This window comes from Diorhabda carinulata, chromosome 4 (genome assembly GCF_026250575.1).
Source record: "Diorhabda carinulata isolate Delta chromosome 4, icDioCari1.1, whole genome shotgun sequence".
Lineage (NCBI taxonomy): Eukaryota > Metazoa > Arthropoda > Insecta > Coleoptera > Chrysomelidae > Diorhabda > Diorhabda carinulata.
The window spans coordinates 25233280-25260520 of NC_079463.1; the positions used below are offsets into that span (position 1 = coordinate 25233280).

At 32.7% G+C, this 27241-nt stretch overlaps 1 protein-coding gene across 5 annotated transcripts in view; it reads right to left on the reverse strand.

Annotated features, from left to right (window-relative positions):
• The window catches only part of LOC130892421 (uncharacterized), a 111778-nt gene that overhangs the window by 5147 nt on the left and 79390 nt on the right, over positions 1 to 27241 (reverse strand). For 3 of the 5 annotated variants that reach the window (XM_057797838.1, XM_057797842.1, XM_057797837.1), the window contains exons 5-10: positions 9240 to 9337; positions 8449 to 8716; positions 7345 to 7656; positions 5058 to 5286; positions 2118 to 2550; positions 859 to 1071 (exon numbers count right to left, since the gene is read on the reverse strand). In XM_057797838.1, coding sequence (XP_057653821.1) covers positions 859 to 1071; positions 2118 to 2550; positions 5058 to 5286; positions 7345 to 7656; positions 8449 to 8716; positions 9240 to 9337 — 1553 coding nt within the window. The remainder of the gene's footprint in view (positions 1 to 858; positions 1072 to 2117; positions 2551 to 5057; positions 5287 to 7344; positions 7657 to 8448; positions 8717 to 9239; positions 9338 to 27241) is intronic. The other 2 variants (XM_057797840.1, XM_057797839.1) reach the window with 1 other exon arrangement.

Below are 27241 nucleotides of genomic sequence, written 5' to 3' on the forward strand. Positions count from 1 at the left end.
ATATCGAACATTTGGTAAAACTAAAAAGTTATATAAAAGCAAGAAGATACGTAAAGAGAACAAAATTGAAACATATAAAAGATTAATGAGACCAGTGATTGCGTACACCATGGAAACAACACATATAAATACAAAAAAAGAAGACTTGAGGATAATCGAGAGAAAAATACTTAGAACTCTATACTCAAATCAAATATTACAGAAGATGGGGAAAGAATATTAAAGAAGAACTGGAAGGAGAAAATAGAGGAAGATATATAAAAGCACAAAGACTAAATTGAGCAGAAGGATAATGATAACACAACGGATACTTTTATGGCCAAGAGTCAGAGGCAGAAATTAAAAGAGACACTAGAATTCTACGAAGGAAAGGAAAATGCAGGTACAGAAAATAAGCCAGGACCAACAAAAAGTTGTAACAAAAAGAACAAGGGGAGTAATCCACCGCAAATAAAGAGATTTGTTGTCGTACTAATCGCTAGCCGTAATCCAAGAGATTGAACGGCATATGAAGATGATTTCCCCTCAATGAAGAACTTCAGACTTTTAGATTTATGACAAAACTCTCATTTTTTTAGAAAAAATTGAATAACCTGGACACATTCTGGGTTTAAAAGAAGAAGATCTGAAGATAATTGAGAAAAAACTACTGAGAACTTTATTCGGACCAAATATTACAGAAAATGGAGAAAAAATATTGAAGAAAAATATTTTCAGTTTTAAGCTGATTTTAACAAATATTTTTTTATTTCGTAAGTTATTGAATGGCGCAAAAAACGCATTTCATGAAAATTTGTATACAAATCGTTTTCAAAAATAAGCGCCCGAGTCGATTTTCAAAAAAATTATTTTACATACTTATCTTGTTGTTCTTCAACCTCTATATCGGGATCCTCCTTCAATGACATATCTAGAAGTTTGTCGTTTCGACCGTCGATTGCATCATTCGAATCTGGTTGATCATATAGTTGAAAAGATCGCGGTAAAGAATCGGCTTTTGTTGGCAATTTCACTTTATCTTCATACCATACGGATGTTGGATCGCTGGTAAGACTCTTCCTGCTAATTTGTCTACAATGATAAATTAGAATCAGTTGAATTTCGATATATGATGAAACCATTATTTATTCATATTTCTACATATTAACCTAAGACTTTTTTTCAACAATATCAAAGTCGCAATGAAATGTAAGCACCAATGAAGATTCGTTCAAGAAGTGTTACTATTACATATATTCATGGCTGGTGTTCTGACTGGTATGTAGGACTCGCAACCTCGTCTGTTTAAGGTCTCTGCTTCACCCACGGAACCTCTCCTAGGTATTACTTCGCAAGGGAGGATCTAGTTATAAGGCTTTTCAGTCGATTGCTTCCACTGTTGTTCTCTTCAGTTTCGTCTCTTGCTCGTTGCTATCCAGGTAGTCGCCGTTGACACCATAACCTCCAACATACGTCCAGGCGTTACTTCTACTCCTATCGTAGCTTTTCAAGTGAGGCGAGGCTATTGGGCACTCCGGGGAATCTTAACGCTTGATCCTGTGAACTATTAATATCCAGAGATGTGATTAGAGTGTCATGTACACTGCTATTCAAAGAATCTAATACACCCGTGTTCTTGCTGAAGCACTGAGACTCAGAGGTCTATTGAGGCGGAAATGTCCCCAGAAGCAACTGTCTGTTTTAACACCAGTAGTTTGTTCCAGAAACTTTACTTCTGCTCCATTGTTTTCTTCAAGATTATGAAGCTTTATTCTTCTGGCCTAGTTCATTTCACTTGTCCAGGTATTCTTAAACCACTTTGGCTCCTATGAAATTGGAGCTTAGAGCTGTAATGATTCCTTGGCTCCTGTTTAAGGAGGATTTATTTTAAGGTTGAACTATATACAGGGTACACTCTTATTCCAGTTCTATTTGATGATTTTTCTCTTCTTTTTTAGTATTTTTTGATCTTATTTATTGCTAAGGGTTAATTTTGTGCCTGAACATTTTTGGTATGTTATCCTGATCCCAGATTTAATCATTAAAATGAGATTTTTTCCACCACACTGTCCAATAATCTTTGGAGACTTAGAATCACTTCTAGTCCAGCTAATCAAACAAAATTTATATTTACTTACCTACAAAACGCCTTCTGAAAAGTTTGATTTTGCATTAAAATATCAGAAACGATTTTTTCCAAATTATTTTTAACGCACTCATCAGTCTTATCCTCATTATTCGATTCATTTGGGGCTACCTCGTTTTGACTCTGCTGTAAATTTTCCATTGATTCATCAGCACAATTTTCAGAATCAGATAAATCAGTGTAAAAAGTAGCGTTCTGAATTTCTTTTTGTTTTTTTATTTTTAATGTTTTTTTGGGGTTGTACTGCGGTACCATACTCGGTTCAGACTTTCTTCTCCAATTGGTTAAAGTAGGGAATGTACGATCTTGAGATGCCGCTCTTCTGTTGGCGAAGTCTCTCGTTTTTCTTACTCTGCTTCTTCTTTCTAAGTAGTTTGGGGTCGAGTATTGTTTTAGGGGTAACCATTTGTCGTTGTTGGTGTCTTCTAGAAAAAAAAAGAAAATAATAAAAACCGTCATTGAAGAAAAGAAATAGCTGCCAAAACAAAATGAAAATTTTGATTTATTGAAATACCCATCACCATTCAGGTGTATTCAAGTACAATTATGAACAAACTCTCAAAATCTGACATTTTTTCCAGTCTGCTCCCCGTAAAAAATTTACCTTCAATACCAAATACAACGAATAGTTTCTAGCCTCCAATTTTTTGTGCAGATTTATGATAGAATAATCCACAAATTTTCATTTTTGAAAAACATATAAAAACATGTCAAACAGTCGCGTCTTTTGACATAAGCCAAAAAAATAAAACATCAAATTTGTGAAAGTAATAACGTCGTCCATATATTTTTAATAAGGGAATAGTTTTAGTCTTCTAAATTGTCTGGTCGGTTAACGTATGGTGTTCTTTTTAATATCCTTACAGAAAACATCAATGGAGGTAAGGTCAGGTGATCTAGGTAGCCACTCCATCGATCCTCGTCTTCCCATCTACCTTACTTCGAACTGGTTATCCAGAAAAATTGAGATCATAATGTGGTGGTGCACCATCTTGTTGGAACCGAATACTAGGATCCACATTTTCCCCATTATTGGATGTGGAAACGGCGCAATTATGTATGGAAGCTAAGTTATTTTTCAAATATTGCTCAGGATCAATAAATCTTCCCCTGGGAAACCTATCGAAACATTTTTGGGTGCGTTGAGGGTATTTCATCTAGATTCAGTGGGGAATAATAAACTTTTAACGAAATTTGGACTTACACCCGTATGGATAATATCCTGATAGTTCGTGAATAAGTTGAACTTTGTATTGGTTCAATTTTTTTTAACTACTAAGATTAAAAAGGAGCAACGGGGTAACAGTAAAACAGCTACAGGTAGAAAAGATCGTTACGTTTTATGATTTTAAATTCAGTTTGAGCAACTGCAGCTTCTGAACATGCGAACCACATCAGGTAGCAATAGTTATTTTTGACGACGGCCTAATAACCCAAGAAACATTGAAGCAGTAGATGATTACCGCGAAAGTCATAATCAATTTTAAATTTACTTTTAAAACTGATAAGGTAATAAAAAAATATAAAACCAGAAAAACGAGCCGGAACAAACCACATAAAAAAGCAGAAAAAAACAAAAAGAGCTCATGGTGTCAGTTTGGTGTATTTTTGAGCTGCTTCCAAGGAACCTGGTTCAGTTTTTTAATGATAAGGACACTTTCTTGAAAAGAATCATCGCTGGTGATGAAACATGGATCCTGTAACTGTAACTTAGTTCGAAAACGATCATAGAGCAAACACGACGAACCAGCAAAAACCACATCGAAAGCAGAAAAACAACAAAAAGAGCTCATGGTGTCAGTTTGGTGTGTTTTTGAGCTGCTTCCAAGAAGCCAAACGATCAATTTTAACGTTTACTGTCAAAAATTAAAAAAACTAGATGGAGTAATCAAAGAAAAACGGCCAGAATTGTCAAATCGGTAAGGTTTAGTGTTCCACCATGATAATGCAAGACCTCACACATTTTTGGCAACTCATGGGAAACGATTGGAGCTTCGTTGGGAAGTGATGCCACATCCCCCATACAGCCCTGATCTGGCACCATCTGATAACCATTTATTTTGAAGTTTGCAGCATTCTTTGAATGGTCAAACTTTTACAAATGACGATGACTTTCAATCGCACTTGGTTTAGTTTTTTGCTGATGACTAGAAATTTTATGAGCGCGGAATCATGAAGCTGAAAGTAGGATAACGAAAGGGCATTGAGCAAAATGGAAAATATATAATTGATGAAAAAGTATTCTTTGTTAAAAAAATTTGTTTATATTTGGAAATGATTAAATAGTGTCATTAAAATTTTAGAAAAAATATTTTATAACAAATTTGGAGTTTATGTACCAGCTTACTAATTGAAATAGCAGACAATTTGTTGTTTTATTTTATCTGTAATTGTTTTTATTAGAGACAATGGAGACATTTTCGAAAAAAAAAAAACGAAATGTCACGTGAATAATTCAGATAAAATAAACGAATTAAAACTATCTACGATGAATGGTTTTTCTCGAGTTAAATCAATTAAATGTATTTAAATGTATAGAGATTGTGCTAAATTTCTACTTAGATACTTTGTTATTGTGCAAATGAATTTATTGACACGCATTAGTATCTCACTTTAGATAAGCGTGTGTGTAAAAAAAATTGATTTCAAATAAAAATGGTATTTATAAAAAAAATGGTTGCAAAAAGCATGATTTTAGAGATGAATAACAACAAACCAGTCTTCATCTCTTCAGTGTAAGCTATACAGTGGAGTTAATCTGGGTTTCTCTTTTTCGAAAAGAAGCTTTCCAGACTCTCGGATACATGTAATCCGTTAATAAAATGTTTTAACCCGCCTATTTTATCTGAAAAACATAAAAAAAATTAGACTCGAGCCGAATTACTATCACTATCTGGATTTCTGAAAAGCATTATATCAATATATAATTTACCTGTTTCATTCAACTCTTGTCCGAGCTGTAAAACTAATTGCCTAGCGTGATTTGGAATGACGGCTGTATAATTTTCTAAAATAACTCTTTTTATTTGCAAAGTCCATTCTCTTTTGTGCTGTGGCGATCTGGCTTTCAGCGTCGACTGTAAACGTGGATTGTCGAAAGGTATAACTTGAAACGACAGAGGTTCACCTCTAACTTGTTCCACCAACATTAAATTGGAAGTCTGAAAAAAATTACGCTACTTGGAAAATTCTATTTCTTCATTTATACGGCCGTAAGATAAATCGCAATTTGTGAAACCTCCAAAGTACGAGAGTTGTCTAAAAAGTTTCCGACCTTAACCTGGAGAAATATATTTGCGCAATCATTTAGAGATTCTCACTAAAATTTCAGCCATTTTGGACGTTTGAAAAGAGATCTAGCTTCCGGCGACTTTTCCATGTTTTCTAACCTCAAAGTTTCATTCGCAGCAGAATGATTTCCATCAGTCGAGGACGTTACTTCACATTTTGAAAATAAAAGACGGCAATTATGTTTGAAAATATAAATTAATATAGAAAAAAATTTTTCTAAAATAAACTGGAAACTTTCCAGACAACTCTCGTATGTCCTCCATTTGCTTTATGAGTACAACACACCTTCCAGTCAGTACTTTCAAGGAATTAAAGTTTCAATGACTTATTGAAAAAAGCTGATATTTGACAATCATATAAGTGAGTCGTTGTGAAGATTTTTTTGAAAATGGAAGAAATTGAGTATTGAGCTGTCATTGAAACTTTATTTTTGAAAGTAGACTCTACATCATCATTTACGAGTGTAAAATCGACTAACGATATTCAAAAACTGCGGCAACTAGCAATATAACCAAAAAGGTTCTAGAAATGATACTGTAAAACTGTCCGATTGTCATTTCTGTTCATCGAATAAGTTCAAAGATATTGTTAAACAAATAATAGGAAAGTTCTACAAATTATTCCTAAGAAATTGCTTTTGCAGTAAGATCTGGCTTCCAGCGACTTTTCCATGTTTTCTAAACTTAAAATATAAATTAATATAGAAAAAAATGTATGTTTCTAAAATGGACTGGAAACTTTCCAGACAACTCTCGTATATCCTCCATTTGCTTTATGAGTACAACACACTTTCCAGTTAATATTTTCCAGGAACCAAAGTCTTTAAGGAATTTTTGAAAAAAAAACTGATATTTCGATGGGAGAATTTGCGATCGAATATTGGGGTGCTTTTTCGATATTATGTCATAATGAATATTTCAAATCAAATAAATTATAGTATATATTGGACATAGAAATTTCATGAAAAAAGTGTTATTTGTAAAAAATAAAAAACCAAAAACTTGGTTTTTTGAATTTTCCATATATGTTTTTAGGTTATCTGAAAAAAGTGATAATACAAAAGTTGTAGTTACCTATAACTTTGCTATTTGACTTTATATTATGGTTTATTATTTAATGGTGATGAACAAATTATGTGTGGCAGCTTGAGCTTTTTCTAAAATCTTCGATGGAATTCTCATAATTTCATCACTTCCACTACTATCAGACATATTCGTAGATGAAGTTGGATACAATCATATTTTGTTCAAGAAATTAACAATATAAATGACATGACATTTATTTTCATAGCATGCTACTTAAGAAAACGTGTCCTATTTTTAAAAAAATTGCATAATGTGCTGCCTACATTTAGGGGCATTAATTTTTCAATCCTAAATATATCTCGCTAATGCTAAAAGTTTTTATGTTTTTTCAATTGACTAAATTTGTGTAAAACGACCAAATAAAGTCTTACGTAAATAAATATTTCATTGTAATTTAATTAAATCAAGAAGTTTTCTTCTCAAAACGCACGTGTATGTTATGAGATCTCATTATGTGCATGTTATTGTTGAATGTCATTTACCAGGAATGTTGATAGTGCGATTTTTGACGTTTACAGACATGGGCGTAGAAAAAATAACTTATAAAACAGTGGAAAATCATTTATCTTCTTCAATTTATATGTTTTCACTGAAAATTTTGCTAAATAGACCAACTACTTTTTGTTTTTTTGTCCTAAACAACAATTAAAAATTTTATGAAATTTTTCTCTTTCCTGTATGAAGTGAGAGCAAAAATAAAAAAAATTAATGTCATTATTGTGATTTTTCGTAATTTATTCGAGGATTAACAAGAATTGAAGTAGGATTAATCGAAATAAGCTTCACAAAACTTAAACCAACTCGAACCAATAATCATTAGTCTAAAATTAAGTTATTTCTTACCATAATATGACTCTTATAAGCAAGAGCTCCCCCTTGTTTATTTTTAGCTAACAGCAAAACTTTCTCAAATAGAAACACGTGTCTTCGACCTCTTGCTCCAACTACCCTGAAAGTTCCTTCTGCTATCAATTCTCCTAAAGCTGTAAGATCCGGTCCGTTCCACCCGTACAACTGGGCTTGAATTTCTTGAACTCTGACTGCATCCTCATTCTTTCTTTTCATATTATTTATATCCGAAGCGATACCTGTCATTGTCGTTAGAGCTAAATCTACCGTTGGTTTGTGCGTCGGATCGCATTGCTTCGAGAGCCTCTGAAAAATGAGAACGTGATTTTACAACCCAAAAAAAATCATAATTTGACTTTAAAGTGGAGAACAGCAGTTTACCGAGTTTGGTCATCTAAGGCAGATAAACAAATTAGCCGCCGATGCAGTAAGAGATCCTTCAGTTTAAAAAAAAATTAATGTTAGCCACACATTTTTCGAATGTTAAAGGAAAATAAAATGCCTCCATATAAAATAATAGCAGCTCAGAAACTTTGACATATAATAGGTGTGTGTGTTCAAAAAGCGAGATCTACATGGTACCGAAGTATGCAACACCAAACCCCTGTTTGCATGAAGGTAAACTGAGTCCCTGAAGACGATAATTTGGTTATCGAAACGCGCGTCAGACTGTGTAATTATAAGTGTTGATGTAAACAGTGTGTTCAGTATGAACATCACTAACGGTTCAGGAAACCCCAACTTAGTACGGCAGTATCCGAATCAAATTTTTTCTTTTTTTTTTGGACCATTACTGATCCATCAAGGAAAAAATTCTTTCAACTTTTGCTATGTCTTGGGATTCTAGATTCTTGTATACTAACAGATTTTTGAAATTAACATGATCTATAGATAATCGACTAATCTGCGCTCGGCCACGCTCGGAGCTCGCTCGTTTCGGAATTGTGAAAAGCCTAACTACATCCGGTTTCAAAAAATATCTACGAAAACCACATATTATCAAACTGCGCAACTTATACAATCCTCTAATTTATTTAGTGCAAGTGTAGTTATCTTTATTGTTTATTATCTATTGAGGTTTTGATTGAGAAATTTTACCTGTAATAAAAGATGATACTTCAAAATCCGTTGCACGGGCTTAAGTAAATAAGATCCTAATGGTAAAGCGTGTCCTAACTCAAGTTGCTTTTCTCGAAATAGTGCAGCCATTTTTTCATCTCTAGTCAAACGACCCAGAACTTCCATAGTTCGGGGATAGTTTTGACAATATTCGTTGTACACTGAGAAACCAGAGTCGTGGTGAAGGAAGCAGTTGGCTGTTTTAGTAGCTTCCCCTTCAGCTTCTTTCAAATCTTTTAAAAAACTCCTGAAATTTAGAAGACAATAAACTATATCTGATTTAGCTCTATTTCTGGATTTATAAATACATTAATAAAAAAATAATATATTTGTCTCATTAGTAATATTTTATCAAGTCGTCAATTGTCAATTCATTGCAGGTTTGCCAAATATAACAAAAAAACGTTGATTATATTTAATATTGTTCAGTTTTCTTTGTTTTATTCTAATGATAATACTTTGTAGTTATATTTAAAAAGATAAAAAAACATTTTCTTCCAGAAAGAATTGACATTATTTTAACCATAGACAAATGCCGTTAAAATTTTCTTCTCGCGATAAGTGAATAGTTAAGTGTATTTAATATTAGTGTATAAATAGATTAAGTATATATAAATTCACCCCATCGTTAAAAAACTGTTTGAATAAATAAGAAAGTGTGTATTTAATCATTAAAACTTTCCGATTCCCTCTATTATTCAATGAAATTAGCTACTATAAGAAAATAATGACCTTTAATGTGTTTCGAAAAAAAAACAAACATATTTTACCTATTAAACTTATATATCTTCTCTAGATTACTGAACAAATGCGACAGGTATTCAGCTAATGGACACTCTGGATCGGATTTCCAAGGATCTAAATAACCCTGTAACGAAAATTTTTATAAATTTCAACTAATAATATAAACCCCTTTGTAAAAATTAACGCACCACTGCATGGAGCTTGTTTGACAGTGACAGTTATTATTTAAATTAACTATAGTATCACATAATGTTGTAATTCGTATTAAACCTCGTTTAAGATTAAAACTGTGTTGAAATATTTTTAAAAAGTGCTGATTTCTGCTGTTGATTGTAATTTTTTCATTACATGCACGTTTGGAAGTTCATTTATCAATGAAGGAGACAGTTCAAGCATCGATTCTCCTGAATGAAGGATATTCAATGTGATAAGTTGCTGGTTTGTTAGGACATGAGTCGCATAATGACACGGGTTCGTACAATCGAAGACAAGAGCGAAAACGTTGAATCAAATTGATCATCGTTTTGTGAATCAAAGGAACAGGAGAGTCACCAGAAATCTGCTTAAAAATGATTCATCAGATGTTCGAAAACGTTTACATGAAGCAGGGTTAAGTCACAGTCAAAGAACCCTTGCTTATCAGACAACACAAAGTTCAGAGATTAAATTTCGCGAAATTGCATCAGAATTAGATCTTATATGAGAGATCTCGCATTGTCGTGGTCTTCTGCTAATTTTTTCAAACACTTTTCGCAAACAAATTCTCCTATTGAACAGCGGCGACATGTCCAGTTATTTCGAAAAAACACCCGACCATTTGTTTTGATGTGGTATGCCTCAATCACAGTATGTGCTGCAATACCAGTGGAGGTGGAGCACCATAAAATTTTTTCTGATAACTCTAAACGGTAAATACGATTGGGAGTCAATGAACTAATTCTGATACTATATGATATCGTAAAAGTTTTCAACATCTAGGATTCTATTCACAAATTAAACGTAAGTTGTCTTACATACAAAAGTTTTCATATTCAATATTTTCTCTGACTTTTCTTTAACTTTTTATATGTTTTTTCGTGATATTTTATTTTGATTTTAGGTCTCTTTTGATAGAAAATCAGTTCCAAATAAAATAAAAGAGACCTAAAATCAAGAAAAATAGTCACGAGAAACAACAAAGTAAAAAGTTATATTAATATACACATAAATTTTGAGAGATACATTTTGAATGTGTGTTCAATTCCAAGATCAGTTAGAGCTCTATATACGTATATTTAGCATATGTATTTCCGAATAAAAGATTAAACACGTGGTGCTCACAAATAAGTTTTATTACTAGAAGTTCAATAAAGGTTAATTTATTGAAAAAAAAAATTATAATTTGCACTCTAAAACGTACTTTTTAATATTTATTTCAATTATTAAAGCGACATTCAGTTCATGGAATATTTATTTCTTCATTTTCATCCCTAAAGAGAAAGATACATATAACTTTTGATGAAGGGTGTAAGTGATTTTGAATTTTCATACAAATAGATCGAAAAAATTTTTACCGTTGTTGACTGGACTAATAAAACATACGCTGTTTTCCTGGGAATCAACTATTAACTGACTACACGACAAAATGTACAGTCATTTTCCACGAAACAACGAAATAATGGAAAATGAGCGATTACGAAAACGGTAAAGATCTTACAACCAAATAAAGATAGAAACTATTAACTTCGGTGACTTAAAAGGGATGTTACGTAAAATGTATACGGTATTTTTTATCGCTGCGGTGATATCTGTTTTTCTTTTAATTATGAATTTAAAAAAAACAATCAATTTCATTATATTAAGTTTTTATAGTGGGCAAATATACATTATTAAATCATTCAACTCGAAGTAATATTTTTGTATTGAATATTAAATTTACAAATCCAGATGTCCATCTACAAGTAGTTCACGATAATTATCACATCAACATCGTCTACTTAATACATCACTCAATAAGTCATGTGACTGACACACAGATGGCGCTGTTATTATCAAATTCATATGACGTTTATGAAGTACCAGCTATGAATTATGTGTCACATTTCGATTTGTCAGAAAAAAGTGACAGCCATTTAAGTGAAGCTATTTTTGTTATTTTCAAAACAATTAAGTGGGTTAATTTATTATTGCTTCTTGATGAAAAAAAAATACTGTACAAGCTCAGCAATGGCTGTTATAGGGACTCTGCTCTATGGAAAAGAATCATTTGTTATTGGTTTACTGAATATAAACGATGATGGTGAACGTTCTGGTCGTCCAATTGAGGTAGTTACTCCAAAAAACATCAGAAAAGTCCACAAATTAGTTATATCTAATCATAAATTGAAATTGCGTGAGATGGCTGATGCTACAAAGATATTAGAAGGTGTATTTACAATTATTGACCATGAAAAAGCTTTTTTCAAAGTGGGGGTCGCCTTTACTCACAGTCGATCGAAAACAACAGCTTCATTTTTCGCTACTAAGTGTTCAAGGTTAAAACTAAAATGAGGAATATCGAGAGTGTCGTTGATATGCAAGTTTAACCTCTTATTATAAATGTTGACAACAGTGGGAGCTCAATTTCATCTGATGGGGAATAAAAAAATGTGTTTATTGAAGTAGAAAATGAAGATTTTATTTTAATGTTTCATTACACATTTTTTTAAATGGATGTGTTTCATATTTTGGCCGTTTACTTTGTATCTATTCCAAACTTCACGTTCACATTGTATATTTTTGTAATAATAATTATGCATAATTATTTATGATTTACATTATTGATCTGCCGTATGAAATCGCAAATTATTTCTCAAGTGCTAAGTACGGCTCTGTTACATTCTCGGCTTTAGCGTTTTAAGTCCTGATTACGTGCACTATGCGTGAATATGTTTTGGTTTACTATTTTTCTTCGCAAACATTTTATTATTTATTCAAAACCAGCACTTTATATTAATATTTCGTTTTATTTGATCGTTATACGAGGTTTGGCTATTAAATAACGAGACTGCGCGCCTAAAGGGGGCCTTAGACGACTGTGGTAAAAAACGAACGTGTTTTTTTCTCTTGATCTAGTTATATTGAAAAAAACTCCGACTGAGTGCTATAAATTGTTGCAAGAGTTCTACGGGGACAATTCTCTATGTCGTGCGCGAGTTTTTGAGTGGTGTAGTGAGGGTCGAAAGAGCACTGAAGATGACCAGCACCCAGATCCCCATGTGATTGTTTCAACTCCGGAAACAATGACCAAAATCGACCAAATTGTGCGTGCAGATCGTCGAATGCGCATCCGGATGATTGCAGAGGCTGTAAACGCCGATGAAAAAACGGTTAGAAAAATTTTACACGAGGAATTACACATGACAAAAGTCTGTGCCAAAAAACTGACTCCTGACCAAAAGATTTTGCATCAACGGGTCTGCTGAGATTTCCTTGAAAGGTTAGAAAAAAGATAAGATTGAAAGGGACCCGATTTGAGTCGATGGAAGCGGTAAAGCAAAAGCTTTTTCGTAACCAGTCTCATTATTTAATAGCCAGTCCTCGTATATCAACTCTTAAGTTTCCTTTATTCATAATGAATAAGTAGTGACCACATTCAGAGGTACAACTAATAGAAACATCAACAATTATTTTAAAAGTAGGACTGCAGGAAATAAGCTTTTGCCAGATTTAGTTTATGGGTTCAAATAAATTAAGAGACAAAAACTTCTATAAGTGCACGTGTATACGGATTGCCTAATACGTAAACTTCCTGCGAAACGTTTACGATTGTTTCGGTAATCATATAACAGCAAATAGCATTATCTTTGTTTATACAAAAATAAATTTTCGTATGGAAACAAATCAATTTATTTTTCAAAAATTACATATCCTGTAAGACGGATACTCAACTAGAACATTATAAAAAATTAACAATACGAAACTTAATCTAATCGCACAATCAAAAACGAGCTTTTTTTTATAAAAAAAACCTTAAATACGAGGGTGGTTCAAATATGATCGAGACATACGCTGTTGATGTTTTGTAAAAAGTCCGCAACTTGATTTGAATTTAGATTGAGTCCGTGTTTCTCCCAATACGATCCTGTATCTGGCGACTTTCACCACCGCCGTCGTCCGACGTAATTGTTTACATTGGTCCCACCCCTAACCGATCTAATTTAATTATGATCTCACTGTCACCTATAGAAAGAATCGTTATAGATATGCCGTTTGTAGTATTTGGAAACGATGTTTATCAATTGAAAACCGTATTCAGAACGTTTTCTACAAGGCGAAGAGAAAATCTTCCGACTATCCAGGGCTGGAAGATGCGAGATTACAAGATTCTTCGAATGAATTATCACTTCAAGGAAGTAGCTCAGCTCCGAAGTTGATCCCAAATGAACATAATTCACAACAACATACTCCAGCTATGTTCAATACAATCTTCGACCACCGTGTCGATTTTTCAAGTCTAGGAACAAAAAATAATCTGGGGGGAGGGCTAAATCTGGCGAATACTGTGCATGAGGTAGCAATTCAAAATCTACTTCATTAGATTTGGCTTGATTTTTTCGCTCAAACGTTGCAATAATAATCGCCGTTGATAGTTTTTTCTTTTTTAAGATAGTCAATCCCAAAAAACCGTCACCATGACCTTGCCTGCAGATGGAACGGTCTTTACCTTCTTTGGAGTCCTTTTTAGTCCATTGTTTTGATTGTGAAGGACCCAAGTTTCATCCATGGTTATGAAACGGCGCAAAAATTTGGTTCATTGCAGCTTTTATATTGGTTGGGCTGAGGCCTTTCAAATATCACATAACGATGACCAATTTTTTGACAAATTCACTATTGATGTCTATCAAACAAATACTAAACAACTTCTTCAAACTTGAAATATATGATGTATAAATTGTGGTATTTTTCAAGAAACTACCGCCATCTTCAGGTCAGGCCAAGAATTTCTGGGCCATCCTCATGTAGCATTGTCTTTGGAATGAAACATTCTTGAACGGTGGTCAAATCGAGAGACATCGAATCGGATCCGATCGGATCATGAGTAAAGAAAGACTGTAGGCATTTGTGTTGAAATGCTTGTGTTTGGTTTTCCTCCGACCCTTAGACTGATCCAATAAAGAAACCCTTACTAATAGTGTCGCAAACGCACTCCAGAAAGCAAATTGTCGTCTAAAGAGTAAAGGAAAAAGTATGAAGCGAAGACGATATTTCCGGGACGATTCCTCAGAAAGAAGTGTTTGGAGGTAAGAAATTCAACCCCGACGACGAGGTAGAGGGTTTGTGCGGGTTTCCTGAAGAATTTTTCGATACCTGCATTAAAAAGCTTACAAAGTGTGTCGAAAATATATAACTACTGAGAGGAATTACTTATAAAAACTGTAAATTTTCATATTTCATAGTTCGTAGCATGAAAATTTGTTTTCTAATTGAAGAAATGAATTTTGAGCGTTTTAGAGTAATACGCTCCCTGTTATTAGGGGGTAATTCGTCCTTATACTTATTTTTTACTATATTTACATTGTCTAAGTGTTTGAAGAGTTTTCTTTTAAATTATGCGACTTCCATGCATATAAACAAGTGTTTTAGGTGCATTTTTATCATTTTGAGGATAGTTTCTACCCCCGCACGGTCAGCCCTTAGTAAACATTTTTCGATTTTTTATTTTGAGGTGGTAATTAAAAAACTGTGTAGAATTTTCGCTTGCTATTTCAGGTCTAGAGTGATTTTTATTCTCTAGCGACTGGACTATAAGATGAATTATCATTTTGTTTATAAGACTCAAGTACAGGAAAAATCTTTGATAATATTTATAAACGTACATTATGATTTTAAGTGTATTTAAGAGATTATTTCAAGACCACACATATAAATAAATGTATCTATGAGATGAAAATAGAATTCATAGGAATTGTAGCTATACATAATATTTATAATTATATTACGATTATATAGTGCAGGCATTCAAGCTCAAAATGGTGTCAAATTCTTTAATGCAGCTCCGATTTTCCTGAAAATTTAGAATTAAGCTCATCTTACCCTCAGTATCAAGATCTACATGGTCGCAAGATGTACAAATTGTTTTTAAGGGGTGAAAACCACACCTTATCGAAAATTACAAATATTATAGTTTTTCCTACTTTTTTTCAATTCAAATGTTTTTCATTTATGCAGCATACTTATCTTAACATATTATATAATGGAAAATTTATATACTTTGAAGTAACAACCCTTAAAAATCTTTAAAAACTACCCTTCTGATGAAAATAATGTAGGAAACAATCTTATAACGATTTAAAACGTTGCAATTTCATTTTTACTGTGAAAAATTCATAACATTTTAATACAATTTAATTGGTTATTTATCTTCATTATTCAGCCCTTAAAAACTACCCCTTTGTAGAGAATGAAATAAAAATAAATCTAATGACTGCCAACTTTTAGATTTTGCGTTCTTCTTGGTGTTAAAGTTTCTTGTCTCTAATCGAAGTAATTTTTCATTGTCTATACCCTGTCAACCCTTAAGAACCACCCCTTTGATAAAAAATAATAAAAAATATTTTTTAATGACTGTTAATGTTTTGATTTTGAATTCTTTCGGTATTCAACTGTGTTTTCTAAACATGAAGGGATTTTTCATTCTCTACACCCTGTCACCCCTTAAGAACCACCCCTTTATCAAGATTATAAGTATATCATCTCTTGGTACTTTCAAATGTACCTACAGGTAGCTTAGTATCAACAGAAAAAATCCGTGCGCAAAAATTTGAAACTTTTTCATATCCTATAATTCACAAGAAAATTTCAAATTCTTATTTTTTATGTAACTCCATTCATTTCGGAGCTATCATATCCTACAAAAAACCATTTTAAAGGTAATTTTCAGGGCTACAAACCTATGTATATTAGAAGGGCTTGAGACCCTCCACATTTTATTAATAAACGGTCAAAGGGCTGTGGATAAGCAATCCTCGTACTAAGTGACAGATTAATTTGGTTATAACTCCGTCAATTTTTATGCTATAAAAAAAATAAAAAAGGCAAAATAATCTTCATAAAAAATGCTTTAGTTTGACTTTGATTTGTTTTTTGTATCTCTTATAGTTATGGAGAAAAAAGAATCAAAAAAAAGTATTATTTAATGCTCATTTTTTTCAAAATTATGCATTTCTAATTAGCCAAACTTTTGAGATGTCGTGAATAACATCAAAATAAAGTATTTGGTACAAGGAATAAGTTCAATTTTGATTTTCAATGAAATGAAATTAGTTTTGGTGCAATTTTTTTAAGCTTTAACTATTTTACAATATATCTCACTGAAATGTCAGTCGAACCGACTTTTACCAGTAGTCATTTGGAAGGTCTTTTTAAGCTCTTTAAAAAGTATCCAATGACTTTTTGTTGAAAAATGTACCCTTTTCCCGTTATTTGAGGTTAAATACTCAATTACGTAAAACAAAAGCTATTCAAGTATCTATAACTTGCTTTAGGTAGAACATTAAGATCTTAAAATATAGTATAATTTCTTTGTTTTTTTATAAACTTCATTTTTGTTTATTACACTTTTTTTGATAAAATGCATCATTACAGAGTTATAAGTAAAAAACTATTGAAAAATGCGGTTTTTTTGAAGTTCTTTTCAATTACGAATAACTCAAAAACTATTGATCCGGCGAAAAAACTTTATATGACATTTTTCACTTTTAATTTGTTGATCTTTCGATTTCTAGGGTTATTTTGGGTTGGACACTTCGGCAACATGTAGATCTCGCTTTTTGGATACACACCTATCATCTGTCAAAATTTCGGAGGGGAAATGCTTGAATGCCTGGCCTATAAATAGTTCATCGAATGTCCGAAAACTTTGATCTAATTAATTTTTAATGGGAGTTGCGTGTATGTGTTATTTTCGGTTTTAAACGGCATGGGATACTTCTAAATGTAAGCGAGGATTGCTACTTAAGTTTTGAGATAGATATTCTCCATTAAGATCAATACAGTGAAACTAATGCCCAAATATGCCTCGGGATAGATATTTTTATCAGACGAAGACGTTATCGCATAAGTAAATGTTTATTATGAGGAGATAGGCCGCAATTATCATTTAGAATGAGACTATGTTATTAGCCCTCGTATTCTATTCAAACGTAAATATCTAAATATCTAAGCGCTCTGCTAATTACGTTGTAGGAAGACGTCTGAAACGAATCAAAGTCTAATAGTATTAAAACGCCACTTAAAAAAACATTTAAAATGTTAAAACTGTTACACCATTCAACTTGCTCCACATGTGGTAACCGACTACAAACCGAAGTGAATGTAAACACCTTCACATTTAAAACCCATAGATTTGTATTTATATACGCCTATATTCGTATTTTTTTTCCATAATTTGAAATAGAATTTAACATTCCACCAAAACAAAGAATTTGTTAATTCTATTAAAAGTATGTACGAGGATGGTTACACTAGTACCTGGCCTCACCTAGAGAAGACGCTAGTTGCTTAAAAAGTATGAAGATGACACGTTGTTTGGTATTTGTTTGGCAACTATCAATATTGAACGTTTTCAGTGTATTTGTAAATATAGAAAAAATTAGCCCAACTAATATGAAAGCTGTGCGACTAGCATTGCAGTGGTCGACCAAATGAGTTGACGATTCCAGAAATGTTGAAGAAAATCCACTGGATCATCGTCGATTTAAAGTGCATGAACTAGCAGACATAGTAGAATGTACAACACATCTTAACGTCAAATTTGGACATGAGCAAGCTGTGGGTAAGATGGGTGCTGCTTTTGCTCACAATGGAACAAATACAACATCTTAGAGATTTTTTCATCGAGTGTTTCATAGGAATAAAGGCAAATTTTTAGCAGTTTCGTAACCATGGATGAAACTTGGAGTCATCCCTTCACATCCTAAACAAAATAGATGGAATGAACTGAAAAGGGAGAAGCGTCTCCAAATAAATCAAAGACCGTTCCATCTGCAGACATCGAGCAAAAAAAACAGTCGCATTAGGCAAAATTGATGAATTAAAGTTTGAATTGCTACCTCATGCACCCTATTTCCCAGATTTAATCCCCCTCGGATTATTTGTTGTTCCCAGACTTGAAAAAATGACTGAGTGGTCACAGATTTTCCAACAATGAAGAGATGACGTCAGCTATTTTGAGGAACTTGATGATTCTTATTATAAAAAGGGTGTTGGTCCGGGTACTTCTGTCCTCGTGTATAAAAGAAAACAGAAAATATGTTAAGAGTTAGAGGGAAGACGACAAGTAATTTTGTAACTGACAGAAGAGTGAGAAAAAGAGGCGTTTGAAAACTAGCTAAAAAAGTATATGAAGAAGGAATAAAAACAAACCGACGATACAATAAACTGAAACTAATTTACATAAACGAAGTTACGAATATTCGCTAGCACAAAAGAAGATCTTCAGAACAGAATAGACAAGCGGAATAATAACATGAAACATTACGAAATGCAGATAAATTTACAAAAGATGGAAATAATGAAAATGTCGAAAATACTAAAAGATATAACTGTGCAAATGGGTGATTCCGTTCTAACTGTGATATTCAATGTCCTGTATTGTTTTTTTGTACTAGTCATTAATTAATAATCAATTAATAAAAATTTTGTGTTAATTGAATAATTCTTAAGATATTTAAACATTATTTTTATACAATATAACTTGCCACTTAAAGAAAACTTATACTACATCACTTGAATGTCAGTACCGTGTCATGTCCATTCCTAGAATTTACCGATAAATTATTAATTTTTTTTGTCGTAACAAATGATTTAAACTAATTACCTTATAAATTCTAATGTTTATGATCAAACTGAGGAAAATTGAAGCACTTGTTGTTTAATATCTTAAGTTACCATGTCAGTACCGTGGATAAATGAGTCAGTACCGTGGAACTCAAAATCCGACATTTGTGTCTTGCTCGTGATACTTTGAAGTTGTAGTAAATTCCTCTTAGAGTTTTATTTTTACAGTAAAATAGATGAATAATATGCATAAAAAAGTTAGAAAAGTTAAATTTTAAAATCTTGAAATTTTGAATACAAAAAATCACAGTTAGAACGGAATCACCCAAATACAAAAATAAGAAAAGAAAAGCGAAGAATCTAGAAATAATAGTAAGACTAGATGGAAGAATTAACGAAGAAGTAGCTAACAATGTAATCCACATATGTAGCACTGAACAGAGTAACAACAATAATTCAGACAAAAGAGACCAATTTGTTTGGTCTGTAACTAACTCTATTCTCATTGATTTGATCTTTGGTGGAACATAAACTATCAACTAGCTCATCAATACAAAATATCGTTGAAGAACCGAATCCGATGAATGAAATAGTGAATGCCTCGTGCAACTCGTGTCATTGCATGAATATTCTTATTCCTAGATAGTTGTATGAGTTACAGCTTCTCAATTATTTATAGCAGGTAACGAGATAACATTGTAGTCAACAGAAATTGGTATTCATTGAACATAGATAAGTTTCGGATTCATTTAGACCAATCAAATGAATAGATTTTGAGGAATTAATTTCTAGTAAGCTGGAAATCGTTTTAGAACCTCTATTTGGCGTTAAATGCGTAGCAGCGTTTTCCATCTACCACTGGAATAGTGCAGGTTACAAGCATTTAAAACCAAAAAGTGGATTTAAAACAATTCCCAGCTTGAAGGACATTAATTTCTCAAAAGGTTTGGCTTATAGCGATATCTTAATTTTGAAATGATCATATATTTTCGAAAAATGCATTGATTAGATAGATTCATGAGCTGAATCAGCTAAATATTTATAAAAAAGCACAAAAAAGTGGCATCATAAATAAAAGCATTTTTATGAGCGTAATTGAGGATCAAGTAATTGATATAATTTCCACTAGAAAGATGCAATGTCAATCCGCACATCCTCTAGATAAAATTATACGGGGTTGTTCTAAATGATGGACCCAAATGCTGCATGAATAATTTTTCTAGAAAATAATCCTGATAAATTCTTATTAAGAAAAGATGATGTTAGATTAACTTTTTGAACTCATTTGACCGGACTATAGACATTCTATTTCAAAAATAGAGCCTTCCCATCGCTATAAAATTTATAGTAAACTTATAATTAATATACAGGGTTGTTCTAAATGATGGACCCAAATGATACATGAATAATTTTTAAACCAACGAAAAGAGGAAGTTTCAAAATTTTTTTTTAAATGTATTGCAAGTGTAGGCAGTCGGTGATAATTCCGGAAGCGGCCGCTAGACTTCTCGCGGCAATAGGCCGCCATATTTTGTCACTGCCAATTGTGAGTGAGATGGCGACGGTGGAGCACAAGGTGGTTTGTGTTATCGAGTGAATCGAAAATTGTAGTGCAGCGGTAATTTCGTGATGAATTTGGTATTAAATCACCAACTAGAAAAAGCATTACTCATTGGTTTAATCAATCAATTAAAGAGACTGGAAGGTGTGTAAAGGATCGCGTGTGTCAGAAGACGATGTCGGACGGATAGAAGACAGTTTTGTTCGCAGCCCGAGTAAGTCTACTAATAGAGCTAGTAGAGAAGTTGGAATATCCCAACCAACTATATGGAAAGTTCTGAGACTGCGTTTTTTGTACAAGAACTTGTGCAGGCTATCACCTCTAATGACAAAGAGAAGCGTCGCGAATTTGAGGTTATGTGCTAGAAATGATCAAGAATGACACACGCACACACACACACACACACACAGATGACGCGTAGATGTTTGCCGTGCAACAGCTGGAGGCCACATTGAGCAATCGTAATACATTAACTGTTCTGTACTAGTACAACTGTTATTTTGTAGCAAGTCCCGCCACATCCTAGTGTATTTTGAGGTTATAGTTGAGGTTTAGTTGCAATATTCGCCAAGTCCAAAGGCAGTTACGTCATTTTCAATTTCAAAATGCGTCAAATCATCTGGTCTATTAAAATATCCTTTAGAAATAATCAGGTATTTTCATATCTGCTAAACATCAAGAAAAAATTTTTGAAGATACTAAAATATCAGTCAAAAAAACAAATAAATAATTGATGTGAATCTAGTAGGTTGCTGTCATTTAAGTATTTGAAGTTACCAAAAGATGTCAGTATAATATTTTGGCGCGTATTAAATTTAATAATGGCTCATTTGTTCGAGATTCAAAGAATAGACATTTTAATTATGATTGGTTGTGGTAATAAAACAAGAAAGCAAAATGAGTTTTAAATTTTCAATAATAAATCCTCTAGTCAACACGTTTCGCAATTTACAAAACTGAAAAAAAAGTTACATGAAACTGGACATGTAAAAAATATTGAAAACCCAGGTAGGAAAAAAGTACTTCTAGAGATTGAGGAAAGACAAATCGAGAATTTTCCGCCGACAAATGATGTAGTAAATCATGTATTTTAAGATTTTTGCATAAAGAAAAATTCCCTTACAAAGTACACTTAAATTAAACAAAACTGTAGATATTGGAGAAAATCCTCACTGGATCTGTGAGGTTCGCTATCCTAAAATCAATTTACTACTAACAAGACGGAGCTCCACCGGATTTTGCACATTTATTCGAACGAGGTTTTTCCCAATAGATAAATTGGAATACGTGGAACGATGATATGGCCGTCTAGATCCCCCGATTTGACTCCTCTCGATTACTTCTTATTGGGTTATTTCAAATCTTAAGTTTATTTTAATAGACCAGACAATATTGGTGATTCAATAGTTAGGATAACGGAAGAAATTGATAAACTAAAACAAGAGGTCATTGAAGATGGGGAAATTTTAATCTTGTTTGGTGTAACTTCATTATTTCTCAGCGCATCGATCCCGCAGACCTTCGGGTACCTTGAGGACTTACTGAGATCTTTAATTTGGAAGCTGATGTGATAGAAGAATATTTACAGTTAACAAAAATATTTATGGAAAAGAACTATTTCCAGTACAATGAATTCTAAAAGCAAGACGAAGGAACAGCAATTGGCAACTGCCTATCACCGTTTATGGCTGAACTGTTCATGAGACATTTTGAAAAGCAAATCAGTCAAGAGTTTCAATATTTTCCCAGGGTATGTGGATGATATTTTCGCCATATGAAGAAGGTAAAAGTAGACGAATTCATTTTGGAACTCAACTCAAAATATCCATCTATAAAGTTCACCTATGAAAAGGAAAAATAATGGACAGTTACCATTTTCAACATTAAATTAAAGATTGCATTAGTCTACATATATAGACATGAAATAAATTTAATAAATATGCCTATAATATCGGTTTTGTTTTGAAAAATTAGGATACATCGAAGTAATTAGAGAGGATTTGCTTTTCTTTCGTAATTTTTCAGAGGATAATCTCTTTTTAGAGATCAGCAGTAATTTTTCCCTTCTCCATATCTATAATCTGAATATTTGTAACCATATTTCACATGATTTTCTCATAATTTGGTGCTTGATGCGTACCTAGGAAATGTTCGACTACAGTTCGACACAAAGTTTTTTGTTTTGTATCTTCTGCACTTTTTAACTTTCCCATACCGAGATTCAAAAATTCTCTTCAAATAAGATTAAGAAAATCTCCTTTTTGTCTAATAGTTTGATAAATTGCTTCATCATTAGAAATTTGATATAGTCCAGGAGCCGCCAATCCTGAAAGCTTCGTGATCACGGATTCTAATATTTTTGGTAAAAAATAAAACAAGATGTGCTTGGTATTATTAAATTTCCATAATTTTTTCCGTCATCACGGATTTTGATCAATCTTATACAGAATTTAGTGTGAAATATTATGTTACAGAAGAAAAAATCCGGCCGACCAATGATTTTTAGCCGGAAAGGTCACGCATACCTATTTCCATGGTGTGAAAAGGGATAAAATTTATCCATTATTCAATTTCAGGATTGGTGGCTCCTCGCCTAATACGTTTCCCGATGAAATCATTGAGCTGTTCTGTCTCACATACAAATGAAATAAGGGTATTTCGTGTAGGAAAAGCAAAAATGGTCTGTAGAATCATAATTATTTAAATCAGTTTATCAATTTTTAAACCTCCCAATTAAGGGCCTTTCAACTTTCAACAGAGGAAGATATTAACAAATTAAGGTTGGTTCGTTAAACACAATTTTATTTGTGTATTTTTAGTCTACGTCCACAATATCTACGTAACTTCCTTTTTAATCTTTTATGTCATTAGATAGTTGACACGAACCTCGAAACGACAACCATAATGATCAAGAGTGCCGTGGCGGACCCTCTTTATATTTCATTTCCTCGAGCTCGTGTTTGTTTTTTAATTAGCCGACTATTGTTAATGACCCTTTTCGAATTTCGAGGTTAACTTCGTGAACTTTATCGTCACTAATAAGTGTCTATGTATATACGAGGGCCTTTAAACCAAAAGATTAACACATTTGTCGTATCTGCGGACAAGCTTTCCAATACCCTCTTCAAAGAGTACAAAACAAACCTTGAAGCTTCTGGAAATTCCATAGACAAAGCGGTAATGGTAAATCTGCGGTTTTCTTTAACCAATCTGTCAACTCGTTGTACCATGTCATTGCGTCCTTGGCCCCCTTCATCATGCACATCATGCAAACTTTCGACAGCATTCACGTAATTCACACTTGGCGGGAGCATCAATAATGGCGGAGATATTTACGTGGTTGTAGCATAACGTCGACTGATGTACACAAGTAGAGACTGAATATATGAAGAAATAACACTCTTCAAAGAAAGTTGCCGCCAATGAATTCAAATATAGTACAAATCAGACCTTGAAACTTCTGCTAAATTTCATAGACAAAGCACTAATGTTGAATCTGCAGTTTTCTTTAAACATTCTGTCAACTCGTTGAACTAAATCATCTGAGACGACTGATTTGCCTCCTTGATCCCCTTCATCATCATTACGACCATCTTTAAACTTTCGACACCATTCACGCACAACACAATCACTCATGAAGTTTTCCCCATAAACGCGACTCATTCTTCTATGGATTTCTGCACAATTATGGCCTTCAGCCTGTAGAAAACGAATCATACTTGGCGGGAGCATCAATAATGGTGGACATGTTTACGTGGTTGTAGCATAACGCCGACTGACGTACACGAGTAGAGACTGAATATATGAAGTAATTTACGCAATGTAAACAGATGGATTTTCAAATACGTATTTGGTGGAAAATAGATGGAGTTGCATATTTCAATAAGTAAACGTTATTCAAGTTTTGTTTTACATTATTAACCTTTCGCAATTTCAAAGTGGGCGACACAAAATTATCTAGAATTGAATCAAAGAACGGATACTTTAACTCGGGGCTTCTACCTACATCGTCCGTCAAATACTTCGTCCATATGGTCTTGATTTGCATGAAAAACTTGGATAAAATAGTTTACTTCTAAATGATACGCCCACTTATGAATAAATTATTAGTTTATTTATTTATAAACGTATATAATAATGAAAAGAATCGTATCATATTTTTCTTATGATTTTTTATTAATTCAAAAGTCTAGAAAGCTGCACAAAGAAATTTTGTTGGTTTTTACAATAACGGTACACGAGATAGGCAAATAAAAACAAATATTGATAATTGGATACTCCTTTATTGTTTTTCAAAATATTTTCTATTAAGGTAAAAACATTTTGCATGCGTTGTCAAATGTCATGTGTCAAAACTGTCGTAGATATTCTTCTATGCAAGGTGTAGGTGTGGGCACACCAACAAATAATCAGGTCGTGGTACGATTAATTCTCGCTTGTTTCTTGTTTCTTTGCTGTTTCGTCTTCTAAACGACGGTAGATCTTCTGGAGAATGGGCCGCAATCCCCCTTATTTGGACTTGTTTTGCGTAGATTGAGATTGTACCAAACTGGAGCAGCATATTCATCTGCTAAGCAATATTAACCAAGCAGTGAAGTTCGAAGAGTAGGGATCTTCGATGGGTTTCGTGTTAGAATATTCTGCTTGTAGTACTTAACGAGAACTTGCAGGGTGAGTTTGAGTTTTTGTACAACCCTTTGAAAACTACAGTCTTTAGCAGGAATATCAGTATCGTCAGCGTAGATGGATTGCGTTGGAAAACTTCTTCTCTAGTTTTAATTTCGAAAAATGTTATTGTGAATTAGTATTAGTATTGATTGAAAATGCAACCAGAAACTTTTCTGTCGTTCCTATCTATGTGTTTTCTGTGGTGTCATGATGTTTATTTTGCATTTCAGTTTATTTTACTTGGGGTTTGACATCGTTTTTACATTCTATAACTTTATTTTTTCTGTTTCATCTCTTTTATTTCTATAAAATTTTTGTTAATTGTCTAGTCGTCATCATTAATATGTTTCCGCGTTTCACCTATTTTTATTCGTTTTCTTTTCATATGATTTTTTTATGAGCTAAACACGAATAGTATATACAGAGTGTCCCACGACGAGTTAAAACTATCTATATATATATATATGTCAAATTACTAATAGTGAAATCATGAAAATTTCTACGTATCGATTTTCGGATACCATCTTTTCAACTAAAATATTTTCAATGATGTATAACCGGTCGACTGTACCTTTGTTATTTTAAATGGAACACCTTGTATATTAATACATTTTTGAAATTTGCATAAAATTTTAGTATACTTTTGTCTAAAAACATTTTTCGAAAAATGCATACTTTTTGAGTTATTAATTTTTTTGTAAAAAATTTGACCGTTGCTGACCCTCATAAATTATTTTTTCACAAGGATACCCTCAAAGATATGAAAATGGTTTCTGTTCGGTTGATTTTATCATGGTCAGACGTATTTGAATCTATAATGAAAAATCTTTCATTTTATACAGGGTGCGTATAAAAGTGTTCAAAGTTTAACTTCATAATATCAAATTTCTTCATTTTTTTAAATAGAACCACCCGTTTTTTCTATTTTAATGCATTCAAGGGTGAAAAATAAGCAAATTTATGTATACTTTCCTATACCTAAACTCCCCCGTTATCCAGATATTAAATGTTTTCTGTAAATTTTTAGAGATGCAGATGTGGTATAAATTTACAGAATACATTTAATATCTGGATAACGGTGAGGTTTAGGTATTGGAAAGTATACATGAATTTGCTAATTTTTCACCCTTGAATGCATTAAAATAGAAAAAACGGGTGGTTCTACTTAAAAAAATGAAGAAATTTGATATTTAGGAAATTAAACTTTAAACACTTTTTATGTACACCCTGTATAAAATGAAAAATTTTTCAACATAGATTCAAATACGTCTGACTTTGCTGAAAGCAACCGAACAGAAACCATTTTCATATCTTTAAGGGTATCCACGTAAAAAAATAATTTATAATGGTCTGCAATTGTCAAATTAATAACTCAAAAAGTATGCATTTTTCGAAAAAAGTTTTTAGACAAAAGTATACTAAAATTTTACGTATATATCAAAAATGTATTAATATAGAGGGTGTTCTTATTGAAATAACAAATTCAAAGTGGACTTCCGGTAGAACCTGATTTTACTATGAGTATTTTGCCATATATACAGATAGTTTTTACTCGTCGTGGGACACCCTGTATAAGACAAACAAAATGATCTCTTTCATGGTTTATTCTGTGCTTTTGATACCTATGTCGATGTTAAATATGAAGTCATGTGTTTAAAAATAAGCATTCAAATTATTCTGGTAGGAGGAAGAAATTCGAAAATTATCATTCTAGTTTGCGAAATTATAATTTGGTAATCATTCGATTAACCAGTTATTTAGTCTGTTTGCCTCAACTCTCGAGTGGAATAAAGTGTTTTCGATATTTTAGAGTTGCGCCCGCATCTACAAACGTGGCGCCAATAAAGTATATAGTTGAAAAAGTAAAAATCAATCTTCAAATTAACAAATAAATTCAAAGAAAAAATGAAAAGTAATGAGGCTTTTTTAAATTCAATTCAAACAAATCGTTTGTTTATAAATTTCAATTCATAATGTTATCAACAACATTTTACCTTCATA